Source organism: Apis florea, unplaced genomic scaffold, assembly GCF_048593485.1.
Source record: "Apis florea isolate Af1SG1 unplaced genomic scaffold, ASM4859348v1 contig_3081_pilon, whole genome shotgun sequence".
Classification (NCBI taxonomy): domain Eukaryota; kingdom Metazoa; phylum Arthropoda; class Insecta; order Hymenoptera; family Apidae; genus Apis; species Apis florea.
In genome coordinates this window covers 5,027,769-5,042,083 of record NW_028256703.1, presented here as the reverse complement: position 1 = coordinate 5,042,083, position 14,315 = coordinate 5,027,769, and the positions used below count along the sequence as shown (strand labels likewise).

Below are 14,315 nucleotides of genomic sequence, written 5' to 3'. Positions count from 1 at the left end.
ATTACTATTTCTTTTATTTGTTGTTATATGTTTCGATCTATGTGTGAGGAAGAGAGAGAGGGGGGGGGGGAGAGGGGAGGGATAAACGATCGGCGAGACAAAAGATTCCAAGGCAACCGGGAAACAAACGACAACTCGTTGATTTCGTCGCCGATTTTTTTTCTTGATCGTACGTACGCTCAGGACAAACTCTTTGTTTCAGGCTAATTTCTCGAGTATTGTAGAAAAATATAGTACCGATAGAATAGCAAAGATAGAGGGAAGCGAGGGAAAAGTGTTCGCGAGTGAACGAGATCGTGTCGGGAACAGTGCGTAGAGATCGAGGATCGAAAAAATGCGTGAAATTGCCCATCTCCAGGCTGGCCAATGCGGGAATCAGATAGGAGCAAAGGTATATTTTCGCGTTATATTATAAAATTGTCACAGACTTTATCACATATCTTTCCATCATCCCTTTCTTTTCCTTCTTTTCCCCTTCTCCACAATTCTCTTCTTGCTTATTTTCCTTCCCCTCCCCCTCCCCCCTCCCTTCTTTCTTTCTTTCTCGCACAGTTTTGGGAGGTGATATCCGACGAGCACGGTATAGATCCAACCGGCACGTACCACGGTGACTCCGATCTCCAGCTGGAACGCATAAACGTTTATTACAACGAGGCGTCGGGGGGGAAATACGTTCCAAGAGCGATCCTCGTCGACTTGGAGCCGGGCACCATGGACGCGGTACGCTCCGGCCCGTTCGGCCAGATATTTCGGCCGGACAATTTTGTGTTCGGGCAGAGCGGGGCCGGGAACAATTGGGCGAAAGGCCATTATACAGAAGGAGCTGAACTCGTCGACTCGGTTCTCGACGTTGTGCGGAAAGAGGCCGAAAGTTGCGACTGTTTGCAAGGATTTCAATTGACTCATTCTCTCGGCGGTGGAACAGGAGCTGGAATGGGAACGTTGCTTATATCCAAAATTCGCGAGGAATATCCGGATAGAATTATGATGACGTTCAGCGTGGTGCCTTCCCCGAAGGTACGCTGAGTTTTTCTTTCTCTCTGAGTTGATTGATTGATTGATTAATTAATTAATTAGTTAATTAACTTCGCAAATGATTATTTTTTTGCCGTCAGGTATCCGACACGGTGGTCGAACCCTACAACTGCACTCTGTCGGTGCATCAATTGGTTGAAAATACAGACGAGTCTTATTGTATCGATAACGAGGCCCTATACGATATTTGCTTCCGTACGTTAAAGTTAACGACACCGACTTACGGTGATCTGAATCACTTGGTGAGCGCAACGCTTAGCGGAGTGACCACGTGTTTAAGATTTCCTGGACAACTAAACGCCGACTTGCGTAAACTCGCTGTAAATATGGTACCCTTCCCACGATTGCATTTCTTTATCCCAGGTTTCGCACCCTTAACGTCCAGGTGCGGTATCTAATGTTTCTAAATTTAACTTGAAGCGTTATTGTATATATGTATATATATACATATGAAAAAAAAAAAAATCACGAACAAAAATCCGTATCCTGTTCCTTTCGAAACAGAGGTTCGCAACAATACAGAGCTCTAACGGTCCCGGAACTCACGCAACAAATGTTTGACGCGAAAAACATGATGGCGGCGTGCGATCCTCGCCACGGTCGTTACCTGACCGTGGCAGCCGTCTTTCGAGGTAGGATGTCGATGAAGGAGGTGGACGAACAAATGCTCAATATTCAAAATAAGAACAGTAGTTATTTCGTGGAATGGATTCCTAGTAACGTTAAGACTGCCGTGTGCGATATTCCCCCCCGCGGGTTAAAAATGTCGGCAACTTTCATTGGGAATTCAACGGCGATTCAGGTATGATATATATATATATATAATGTTTCGAATAGTAAATAAAAATTTCGATCGAGCGAAAGAAAAAGAAAGAAAGAAAATATCGTATGTCCCCGTAGGAATTGTTCAAGAGAGTATCGGAACAATTCACGGCGATGTTCAGGCGGAAAGCTTTTCTGCATTGGTACACGGGAGAGGGGATGGATGAAATGGAATTCACCGAGGCTGAGAGCAATATGAACGACTTGGTGTCCGAGTACCAGCAATATCAAGAGGCTACCGCCGAGGAAGAAGGCGAGTTCGACGAAGAAGAAGAGGGTGAGGGCGAACACCCGTAAAAGTTGAATTGTCTTTTAAAAAAGAAAATATATATATAGTATAAATTTCGTTAACTTATGAAAAAGTGCCTGTATCACACGAATTAGTAATTGCGTTTAAAAATAGATTTCTCTCCTTAACACGTTCGAATCTTCCACCTCACCTTTTCAACGACTATCTTAACTCAATCCTGTCCTCTTAAGTCAGCGTTTATTGTAACTTTAAAAAAAAGAAACACATCGAAATACGTTTTTTCAATATATTATGTAAAATCGACCACCAATAAGATTTTTTCTTGGCTTAAAATTGTTTTTAATAAAAATCCACCGATTAATCGGCTACTCGCTATATAATAATCGGAACCTCTCGTTTCCATTGATACTCGTTTCATCGGACAGTTTTCTTCTTCTTTCTTATTCGCGTGTTCATCTGTAAACGCGCATGCGCGTCTTTTGCGTGTCTGCCAACTGCCTCGTTCGCAAGATAAACGGTGCATCGTCGAGCGGTGAAAGCACGAAAGTCGAAATCTTCGAACGATCATCGAGCGTGCTGCGAAAAAACGAAACGAAAATACACGGATAAATACACGTATTGTCAACGGTGTATATCGTTATACTCGAGGTACGATTCTTTCCATCGTGCCACCACCATCGTTCTACATTCGATCGGTCGAGGTCCCTCCTCGAGATTACTACATTCGCGGTTGGCGTGCCACGAACAGAGACGGTACACACAACGTTGCAGAAATCTCCTCTCCTTTGCAACGCGCTGCGTTTATCGCCTCTACGCATCTTTTCGCCTCTTTCGTTCGTAATTCCCCATTCTCCCCTCCCTCGTTCCATCGTTACATACAATTCCATCTTTATCCTTTGTCCCTCTGTGCTCTTAACGAACGTAACGCAAATTATATTATTACGTATGTAAAACCGTATCGAATCTAATATATAACCGTAAGTATTTGCATCGAACAGGTGCTAATAAGCAACGGTTACGTGAATGTAAATATAACCAAAGCGGATGAGAATAGACTGCGAATATCGATTACTGGAAATCTGCTTATCGAAGCGAGAAGAATTTGGTTCGTTTGTCGTAGGGCGGTCGCGAAGAGAAGATTTTTCCGTTTGTTAATTCGTATAATTAAAGTAATACGTGTACGTGCGAACGTGATGCAATATGGCGCGATGCGTTTGCTCTATTTTACCGACAAATACCGAGAAAGCATACGCGAGGATCATCGCGTGTACGAATAACGTAGATTTTCTTTTTTTTTTTCTCTCTCTCTCTCTCTCTCCTTCTTTTTGAAAATATCGTTCGCGGCCTCTGTAAAACCTCGAGTGATTCGATTCCGAACGACGACGGTCACTTTTATAGCGAAGCATCCCCCTTCCCGAACGACTGACTGGTTAACTTTTGACGAGAGCCTCGAAAATCCTGTCTGGTGGTGCCGTAATCCGAAAGTCTTTGCACGATATCCGACGTGAGGCCAAGGCCTTCCGGATTTGGGCGTTGCCTAGGCTCATGGTTATCGGAGGCGATCTCGCATCGGACTCCTCCGCCGATCTTTCCATTCTCGTAAAAGCTGTAGAGAAACGAGCAAGGACGAAAAAAACGAGAGAAAATGAAAGATAAAGAAAAAAAAGAAAAAAAAAAACCGTAAGCTCGTGGAGGACGAACTTTGTCGTTGGATGGCGTTCACCACGACGCGAAGAGCGGGGGAGGGGGAAGGCATTTACGAAACGCGACCTTGCCGCGAAATACGCGACCAGTCAGTATGACAAAAAAAGATTAACGAAACGAGGGAAAGGGAAAGGAGGAAAGATACGAGGTGGACCGATTCCGGAAAGAACACGACCGCCTCGTAAATTATCGGAGCACGCCGTGCAAAGTCAAATTGGATCGCTTCGTTTTCGTAATTCGATTTTTCTTTCTTTCTTTTTTTTTTCTTCTCGTTTCTTTTTCTTTTCTTTTTTTTTTTTTTTTTTTTTTCATTCCGAAAAATAATTTCTAAATAACACGACGCGAGTTGTTATTTCTAAACGACGCATCCTCGGTACGCGTCGCGATGCATTTTTGGTACGGTAACGGAGTGGGCGTTAAAACACGGATTACCAATCGTTACTCAATCGAATCGCCGTTCCAAATAAACAAGGCGGTGCGTAACGTAATCGGTATCGGTATTAACTTGGATCGCATCGGTACGTTACGTGAAAATAGAGATCTGATTACGAGACGGGGATTCGCGCGTATTATTAATTAACGAACGGTCGGTTAATTAATAGAAATTAATTCTCGAAATACAAAAGGGCTTTGCCCATTATAGACATTTGCCCTGTACCTTTTACGATACCTCACGATACCTATTGTTACTTGTTCGCCGAATTCGTTCTCCCCATTTGACGACGAGATGAAACGACGAGGAATGATCTGTTGTTATCGGCGGCGAAAAAAAGAGAGCGACCAGGATCTTTCGAGCACGCGGATCGAGGCGCTTGCAAAAGGCCTTGGCAATGTTCTCACCACGCGCACGAAGGTACGAGGCGAAAAACGCAAGGACCCTGAATACACGCCGATCTGTTGAAGGTGACGCGTAAGTGGTAGGACAGCGTTGTCGAGGAACGAAGCCGGGTCGAATCGGATGGAATGGAGCGCGCGCGTTCTTGGGTGGGAGAGGTCAAGTCGGACGAATAAAAGGGCAGCCGCTCGACTAGTCAAGCATCATTCGACTGTCAGCGATCTCAGCCGCTATAGTACGAATTCTCGAGCCGTTTTCTTTTTCGTCGATACGAAAAAAAGCAACCATGTACAAATTCGTCGCTCTGTTCGCCCTGTTCGCCTGCGCCCTGGCCGCCCCGGCACCGGAACCAGCACCAGGCTTCTTGGCACCGGCCGTGCACGCCGCACCCGTGGTCGCCGCTGCCCCGGTCGCGGTGGCCCACACCCTCCCGGTCGCCACCAGCTACGCCAACACCTACAAAGTATCCGTGAAGAGCCCGCTCGTCGCAGCAGCTCCCTACATCGCTGCCCCCGTGGCCACCGCAGCCGTCGTCAAGACAGCCGCGCCTCTCGTCGCCGCTGCACCAGCCGCGGCCGTCTACGCTCACGCCCCGGTCGTCGCCACGTACTGAATCCACTGCGCCACTGCGACGTCAACATCTCAGCCGTTCTAGTCGATCGTGCTTTTCCCCAATCACGGTATTCTCCTCCTCCCGATCATCTCACCTGGAATCGGACATGATTCGAAAATCAAAGCTGTCGACTATTAATTTTCGTCAATAAATTTTTGCTAATTTTCATTCTATACCCATGCGTTTTTTTTCCCCTGTCTCCTCTGTTTTCGTTACCCGATTCTTTCCATTATCTCTCTCTCTCTCTTTCATTTATTCTTTGAAATTTTTGTCTCGATATCGATCCATCCGTGTAACAACTTGGTCGAGATCGACGAGACGAGGAAATTATTTAGAGATGAAACATTGAGAAAATGGCTAATCCTTCGAGCATTCTAGAAAGTTCCTTGGCCTTAGTGAGTTTAAGGACGAGCAAAATATGTACCTAGATCGCCCTGCGAACCGGTTACAATCGCCAAGTGGATTTTTGTCGTCCGAACAGGTACCGCCCTTATCCCTTCTTCGCATGGGTGCATCGACACCGGGATTTTACGCAAAATCTCGATGTTTTGTTTTTTCGAAACTTTTAAACTTTTACGCGGTTAAGCGCAAGCTTTTCAGAATTTTATTTTTTTATGAAAGCAATATGCAAAATTCGTGCGCATAAACGAACGTTTCGATCATCGTTCAATCGATACATCCGTGGAAGACAATTTTCATTATAACTCAATGGCAACATATTACGTCACAAGTTTTCGACGCCCGAATTATGTCAATCAATCCACGCGATACTCCGTTCCGTCCAAGCTTACGTTTCGATTATCGTGCCTCGACAATTCTATTCTCCGTTCTATTCTTTGTCCTTTGTGAAGGATTCCCTCGGTCTAAAATTAAACGTTACATCTTAACTCTTATAGAACTCTTATAGTTTTCAACAGTATACCGAACAGCATCCGATTGTGCTCGCCTACGCCAATTTAATTAAATTTCGATCGAAATTCTTCCCGTTCCTTCTTGCTTGGTGAACCTTTCTGGTGGTGGAGTGGAGCTGGTAGTAAAGCCGGGGGAAAAAATATTCCCTAAGATTTTTCACGCACGTCCAAGGCTTCAAGGTGAAGCCACGTTACAGGATAAGTCCCGCCCCTGAAGTCAAAGAGGAATACAACAAACATGTGTAGGGAACGAAGACGGGTTTCCTTTTTACGGCACCTCCAAGATCTCTATAAGTAGGAGAGATTCCCCTCGATCCACGGTCAGAAATAAACGAGCTTTTGTGCGCGCAAATCTCGGATTCATCATGCTGAAATTCGTGAGTAAAACGAGTATTTTCCTTTTCTCCCTATCCCCTCTCTCCGCGAATCATTTGCTTGGATCTCGTAGATGTAATAATTCTCTCCGTTCCTAACCTCTCCCTAAGAAAAAAAATCGCCGATTCCTTCAGGTCGTTCTCGCTGTCGCGATCGCCGCGGTTGACGCCGCTCCAACGTCCTCGTTGCCAGCTAAAACGGAGAGTCCGCCAATCCCGACGCTATCTGCATTACCGATTTCTTCGGAATCAGCCGCGACGTTGGCACCGCCACACTCTTCCGCATCTGCCAAATCTTTGAGCACGATGGCCGACGTAAGAACACCTGCCTCCACGACCAAATTGGCCAACTTGGCACCCCTGGCGACCCCACTAGCCGCAGCACCCATTCTCTCACCTCTACAGGTTTGTAAACGGCAGCTGTTCGATCGAGCAGCTAGTTATCCAATCGTTTCTCGTCTGTTACACGCGCAAGGTAACTCTGTTTTCCTTTCTTCCAGATCTCGGCGTACGCTTACGCCTTGCCACTTTTACCTCCGATCGAAGTGGCGGCAGCACCTTCCACTTACTCGATCGAACAGCACGGTTATCGTATTATCTACTGACGTCACTCGCTCTTGGATTCGGGCGGTAACTGGATCTAGCCAGTACCATTACGCAGAACAAAAACTTCTCCCTTCTCATAGATTATTCTCATGTATCTTGTATCGATAAATTTGTTCGACAAATCACGAAATATATAGTTAAATATCAATTCGTAAAATCAAAATGTTCGTTCAAATACACCGCCCTTCCTTGCCTACTTCCTTAAACGTGAATCGAAATCGAAAGTGAAAATAGACACTCGCTTTCTCTGCGCCAACGAAACTCTTTCATGTGCGTCATACGAAAACGATGCGCGAGGAATAACAATATTCGTTTTATTTGCCATGATACGTAATCTTTAATTTAATGTTTAAAAAAAAAAGAAGAGTTTTCGATGTAAATACAATTCGTAACGATTTCGGTATTTGTCTCTTACATTTTTCCTCTGGTTTTCCCAGTACTTTCGAAAATGCAAGCGGATTACGATTTCACCAAATCGAAATCGATTGATCAATTAGCACGCGTAAAATCCAGAGGGTTACGAGAGAGAGAGAGAGAGAAAGAGAAAGGGTGGAAAATCCGCGTTACGTAACATAAGCATACAATATCGTATCCGTTTCCAACCGTTTTCGCAATTGTTCGCAAATTAATCCGAATTTGATCTTTACTGTCGCCGAATTCGATTCACAAATTTAATCTTAACCGATACGACGGCGATCAATTTTTTTCTGTTGAACAAACAACAGAGGAACACACTTTCTCCCGGATCTCGAAAGCATAGGTATAATAAAAGAATGGAAGTGCTACGGAAATGGTACGTTGAAGAGGCGTTCGAAAACAGCTTACAACTTTTTTTAATTTAATCAACGTCATATTTTCTCGAAAATCCGAAGCTTCCAAACACGTTTTTGTAATTTGATCAATCGCTCCTTTACTTTCCCATTTTCAAGGCAATGGCAAGGAGGAGAAATTGTTAACTTTCTTGTACTGCTTTCTCGCGATTCAATAATTATAACGTCGGGTTTAGACTACTGAATTGTATTACAATATCTAATTTGAATAAAATAAAACTTTTTCTATTTTAACTTTTATTCGAAATCTCGAGTTAAGTTGTCTCTTTCGATAATTAATCCGATCAAATTATGCGTATGATTTTAGATTAGCTCTTGTTTATAAAGGAGGAGACTTCATGGACGATGTTACGTAAAACTATGTATTAACGAAAATCCCCAGTTACGCAATACGGTTGCCTAGATTTGTACGCACCTATGTCGCTAGTGTCGCGTCATCCGTCTCTCGACCCCGATCCACCGCTGAATTTTTATTTCTTTTTTTTTTTTTTTTTTTAATTAATAAATCAAACTTTTATAATATACATATGTATTCTAGATGCATCAACGTCATTCCCTGAGGAAAAACTAAATTGACATTTCCTCAACAATTGTTTGCCGACGAAAAATCCTATGAATACATTTATGAGCAATACATAAATATATTACTATTTCAATGATAATTCATTGCTTTTTTGTATTTTTCGTAGCGAAATAAAAGGGGAATGTGACCTAGGGTATTACGCGATCCGATGCGTGTTGAATTAGAAAAGCACGTGGTGCGAATTTCACGCGAGCGTTGAGCGTTCTGAGAGAGTACTCGGCACGACTAGAGGAACCTATCCAAAACGGATGTCCGGCAAGCATGAGTCACAAGCCGATGCCCCACTAGTGGATTGTTGGTGCTGGGGTCTCAGCATCTCCGAAAGGGACGTCTATATAAGATACGAATAGCATCGGTGAACGCACAGAGTAACCTCGTTCATGGAGAAAGCGTTTGGTTAGAGAGCGAAACTCGACGCATCGCTGTCAAGTTGGGGATTGTAAAAAATCTTGGATAAGTTTTCGTTACGGCGTGCGAAGATAAGAAGGTAAGAATTGAACCCGAACGATCGTTTATCCTTCCTCGGTTTTCGTGTCCTCTTCAACTTTCTCCCGCTTTCGTTTTCGTTTACAGACTCGTTTAAAATTTTGGATTTATTTTTTTTAAACAGAAACATTGTTGTATTAAATATATAATTCCATATTTAATACTCGTCGAACGGAGTAGCAATACGTTTAATACCGCGAAAATATTACGCAACAACTTTCACCCGAAAATTTTCGAAAAGAAGACGCACACTCGGAAGACGCGTGTGTTTCCTATGTAGACGTGTAAAAGACCTGCTTGGCGACTTTCTCCCAACATCCTCTCGCTTTCGTTCGTCGTTGAGGTTTGTCGGTCGGTCTGTCTTCACTGTTCTTCCAATATCTTTCGTCGCTCTTTCATAAATTTCTACCAAACGAGTTGATATCGTTCGACGAGAAAGAGAAACGACACAATACAATCTTTCGTCGATTTTTCTCCTTCCAGAATAATGTTGAGATTCGTTTGGTTGCTCGGAATAGTCGTTCATACTTTCGCGACGCAAGTGCCGGTGAATAATCCTGGCGAATGGTCGTGGCAAATTGATAATCCCGAGGATTCGGGCAAAGATGAGACACAAGGGAAAAGAGGTATTTTAGACAGCGATGGAGATGCAAATTCGAACATAGAAATCGTCGATCCGCCCAACGAGCAACGATCCGTAAGTAGATTAAGAAAGTTTTTTACGATGATCTCTCCTATGATTGAACGTTATTATTTTAAATTATTTTAACGAGGTATCGACCTGTCTTCTATATATATATAGGTAGAATCGGTGATCGACGAAATTCTCGTGTCTAATCGGCAGGGTCGCAACGTCGAGGGTTTCGACCAATTATACGCAGACCCGGAGGTGAAGAATGCCCTTCAATTGGGAAACGAAACGATCGCTCGTACGTACATCAGGGATAAACTGTGCTCTCTCGGATTAATGAACGTAAGTGTATTCTGGATGGATTTAAATAAAAATTTCGATCGAAAAAAAAAAAAAAACAGGAAAAATGAAATACGAATTATTTACTCAGTGCGACAATATCGAGGGACGTCGGCCGTACTATTCTCCTCATCGTGGAATATACCCGCAAGATATAATTTACGCTCAACCCGTGACCATTAAACCTGTCGGCAGACCTCTGCCAGCCGTACCTGTTAAACGACCATACGCTCCTGCCATAAGACCGCCTGCATCGTCCAGCTTCATTTCCTCCGGACCACCACCATCGGAAGTGATCTACGGAGTTGGCGGTGCGCCTCATCCACCTTCGTTTGTCTCCTCCTCTTCTTATCCCGCGTTCAAGAAACCCGGTTATCCCTCATTCTCGTCGAGGCCTGTGTACGAGGCAGGAATTACGAATGAAGGTTTCGAATTCGCGGGTCAATTGATCGACAAAAAGCAGATCGCGTTGAGACCGACGATCGGCTCGGAAACTGTCCAGCAACACGTTCATCATCATTATCATCATGCGAATGGTGGCGCGACGATCGGTGGCGTACCTTCGTCTCTTGGTTACGGTGCTGGAAATATAGGAACGAGTTACGATATTCCAAATTCTGGAGTGCTCGGTGCCGGTTTCCAAGACTTGGACGATTATAAAAAGGCGTTCAAAGTGAAAGAGACGACGAGCAACGATGGTTCCGTGTCGGCGAACAGCTACGCTGAGAGATATCCCGTGTACGAGAAACCGACGCGAGACTTTGAGACCTTGCATGGTAAACCGGACGGTTACAAATCTGGCAAATACTTTTCACCGGGCAACTACGTTTCTCCTAACGCCGTTCAATCGTCTTCCAACGATTACGTTACCTCTGGATCGACTAGCAGCTATTATTACGGAAACAACAATAATGAAGGCTTCGCCAATGATTTTTATACGGAGGATTGCGTCTGCGTACCGTACGGACAGTGCCCGAGAGAACAAGCAGGTCGTAAAGATGATTTATTTCTTCCCATCGATCCTCGAAATCTGAACAAGAATATCGAGGCCGAATCTATGGAGGAGACAGCCGCGATGGTGATAGAAAAAAATACGAACGAAACGTTTATCGTCGGATCGAACGATTTTCAAACTCCTTCACAGAAGGATGAGCAGCGAGAAGAAATGAATAAGGCTCGAAGCAAGAGGGAGACGACGACGGCCAGTGACGAATCGGCAAACATCGAAGGAAGAAAGAAGTCTAACGGTGAAGGGGTAAGAATGTTCAAGCCTTGTTACTTTGTTATTAGCAGAAGTTAGCCACTAGATAGAATCGTTGATATTGTCGTCATCGTTTCGTTTCGAATAGCGAAAGTCAGAGGGCAGGATCCCGGGTTTTTATATTTATACGAGTTGTAATTTTGAACGAATATGGAATAGCGTAACGAAATAGCAAAATACGGATGCAAGATATGTCGGTCTCTATCCACGTGATTGGTTCGACTCTCTGGTTGCAGAGACTCGACGCTAGCGATCTGGACTCTTCGAAATTAAACTTCCAGCCGACCTGGGGAATCAGTTTCGGTCTACCGCAAACCGGTGGCCCGTACCCGATCAACCCTTACGGTAGCAATGTCCTGGTAAATCCATACAGAGGATACGGTTCGACCGATCAAGGCATAGATTTAGGCCTGGTCTCCGTGAATCCTCTACTAGCTGTACAATTCACCAAAGACGAATACGGCGAAAAAGTGGTAAAACCGTTTGTCAATTTTCACGTAACGCCTAATCGGAATATCGTACAGAAACTCGGGCATCTGCTCTCTCACAAGAAGCAAACGCTGTTCGAAAGTTATGGACCTTCGTATGCGCCGCATTATTATCCCCCTAAACCTATCGAGTTTTACGAGAAACCATATTACGTAAACCCACACGGTCCTTTATTCCATCGTTACACTAATCATCGTGAGACACCTTTTTATCCCCATCGATATTCGGATTATTATCGAGACGGCGATGACGATGACAATGACGATTACGATTACGATTACGAGAATTACGATCACGGTATCGCGCGTAGCAATGATAAAATATCCACCGATCATGCGAATGGATCAGCAATTCCGAAACAAACAACTGGTGGCAAAGTTTCATTTCCGAATAGAAGAAAGCGTGACGTAGAGTCTGAAGTGAGAATGGAAACGAAACGTATAACAGAGGTAAGTATTGGCGATCGAAATTGAATAAATCGAGGAAAAAAAGATTTTAAACATTCGTACACGCATTTGTATACGCATCACGTATATATAAATAGATATAATTCATTTATGGTTAAACTTTTGACGTGACATATACATCTTTAAATAAAAATTTGATTCTTTCAACAGAGACAATATACAGGCGTTGGATCAGCTCGAATTTGTGGTCCAGGTTATGTTTGCTGTTCGCAAAGGCAACCGTCGAGAAAACCACGACCCGGTCAGTGCGGAATTAGATATACTCAAGGAATCAATGGAAGAATCAAAACACCTTCTTACATTGATGGTGATGCTGAATTCGGTAAGAAATAGATTTTTAGATCTCGATCTCGTGCAAAGCCAACAATCAGATTTAATTCGCTTATATTCGATAGGTGAATATCCCTGGCAAGTAGCGATACTGAAAAAGGATCCAACGGAAAGCGTGTACGTATGCGGTGGTACTCTGATTTCTCCTCGACACATTCTCACGGCAGCTCATTGCGTAAAAACTTATGCGGCGCGAGATCTTCGCGTTCGACTAGGAGAATGGGATGTAAACCACGATGTTGAATTCTATCCCTATATAGAACGTGATGTAGCAAATGTCCATGTACATCCAGAATTTTATGCCGGCACTCTTTACAACGACATCGCCATATTGAAGATAAATCATGAAGTCGATTTTCAAAAGAATCCACACATTAGTCCTGCTTGTTTACCGGACAAACGCGATGATTTCATTAGAAGCAGGTAAGCATTTATTTATTTTTTTTTATTTATTTACTTTTTTTTACATTATTTATATTTACTCACTTATTTGTGATTTCGTTTTTTTGAAATTAATTTTTCATCGTGGGAATAATGTAGATGCTGGACAACCGGTTGGGGTAAAGATGCATTCGGAGACTTTGGAAAGTATCAAAATATTTTAAAAGAAGTTGATGTCCCTGTAATAAGCAACCAAGTTTGTGAACAGCAAATGAGACGAACAAGATTAGGTCCAGGTTTCAATTTACATCCTGGATTTATTTGCGCTGGCGGAGAAGAAGGAAAAGATGCTTGCAAAGGTGATGGCGGTGGACCAATGGTTTGCGAACGACATGGTCGTTGGCAGTTGGCAGGAATTGTATCGTGGGGCATTGGTTGTGGACAACCTGGTGTTCCTGGAGTTTATGCTCGTGTTTCTTATTATCTCGATTGGATTCAACAAATTATTAATCGTTATTGATTCATCATCAAAAAAATCATTCGCTATCTCTAATATTTGGATCATATTCAATTTCATTCGTTATTTCGATTTTATTTAAACACGTTCACTTTATCACATTTCGATTATTCGAACTTTCAATTGTAACTTTAATACAATTTCATCATAACGAAGACTCGAAGATTTTATACAGTAATTATAATTTATAATATAATATAAGAATGTGTATACAGATGTAGTATGCTAAGTAAATTAATTATAATTATTATTTTTTGAACGATTGATAATTATCGTTTTTTTCGTGAATAGTGATTCGAAATAAATTCGGATCGTTAAGTACTGCATTTTATTTGCAATATATTTGTTATACTTTGTTCTAATAAACATTACATAAATTACATTAAATAAATAATACAAATTATGACTTTATTTATTAAAAATATTAATCATTGTTGTTCATATGCATCATAATCTGAACTTTCAACTTTCAATATAAACAAAAAATCTAATTTATATTCGTAAAAATAAATGTCTCGTAATAGAACGTATCTATAACTAATTTGTTGGATAATACAATATTATTCATCATTATCAAATACTAATCAAAATTATAACAAATAATTTTATAGCAAAAATTAAATTTTTAAATTATATCATATTTTTAAAATTAAAGACAATACTATAGCCGTGTTATGATAAATAAGTAAAATTAATCATATAAGAACAAGAAATAGAAAATACTATTTTCATGACTTCTCAAGTAAATTTTTTAACCTTCAAGAGTTTAAATTAAAATTATTTCTTAGAATCTAAGAAATATTTTGGGACTAATTATATTTATATATTTTTCCTCGTTTAAAAATTAAAAA

At 42.2% G+C, this 14,315-nt stretch overlaps 4 protein-coding genes across 6 annotated transcripts; all 4 read left to right on the top strand.

Moving 5' to 3' along the window:
- Positions 1–41: 41 nt before the first annotated feature.
- LOC100870583 (tubulin beta chain) lies at positions 42–2,440 on the top strand. Its single transcript, XM_003694792.4, has 5 exons — positions 42–391; positions 553–1,017; positions 1,116–1,420; positions 1,540–1,837; positions 1,936–2,440. Exons 1-5 carry the CDS (start codon positions 335–337, stop codon positions 2,152–2,154), a joined length of 1,344 nt encoding a protein of 447 aa, XP_003694840.1. The 5' UTR covers positions 42–334; the 3' UTR covers positions 2,155–2,440.
- A 2,410-nt stretch (positions 2,441–4,850) lies between these two features.
- LOC105735803 (uncharacterized) lies at positions 4,851–5,432 on the top strand. The gene has a single exon (XM_012488085.3). The coding sequence runs from the start codon at positions 4,933–4,935 to the stop codon at positions 5,257–5,259; it is 327 nt and encodes a 108-aa protein (XP_012343539.1). The 5' UTR covers positions 4,851–4,932; the 3' UTR covers positions 5,260–5,432.
- A 593-nt stretch (positions 5,433–6,025) lies between these two features.
- Positions 6,026–7,307, top strand: LOC100870704 (uncharacterized). Its single transcript, XM_003694793.4, has 3 exons — positions 6,026–6,547; positions 6,680–6,949; positions 7,045–7,307. The coding sequence occupies exons 1-3, from the start codon at positions 6,536–6,538 to the stop codon at positions 7,147–7,149; spliced, it is 387 nt and encodes a 128-aa protein (XP_003694841.4). The 5' UTR covers positions 6,026–6,535; the 3' UTR covers positions 7,150–7,307.
- A 1,435-nt stretch (positions 7,308–8,742) lies between these two features.
- LOC100870830 (uncharacterized) lies at positions 8,743–13,864 on the top strand. 3 transcript variants are annotated; one of them, XM_012488064.2, is made up of 8 exons: positions 8,914–9,050; positions 9,533–9,746; positions 9,894–10,022; positions 10,111–11,274; positions 11,517–12,218; positions 12,387–12,558; positions 12,632–12,989; positions 13,107–13,864. In XM_012488064.2, the coding sequence occupies exons 2-8, from the start codon at positions 9,537–9,539 to the stop codon at positions 13,465–13,467; spliced, it is 3,096 nt and encodes a 1,031-aa protein (XP_012343518.2). In that variant the 5' UTR covers positions 8,914–9,050; positions 9,533–9,536; the 3' UTR covers positions 13,468–13,864. The 3 variants fall into 3 exon arrangements, with proteins under 3 accessions (XP_012343519.2, XP_012343518.2, XP_012343517.2); XM_012488063.2 differs by having other exon boundaries at positions 9,852–10,022; XM_012488065.2 differs by lacking the exon at positions 11,517–12,218 and having other exon boundaries at positions 8,743–9,050; positions 9,852–10,022.
- The last annotated feature ends 451 nt before the right edge of the window (positions 13,865–14,315 follow it).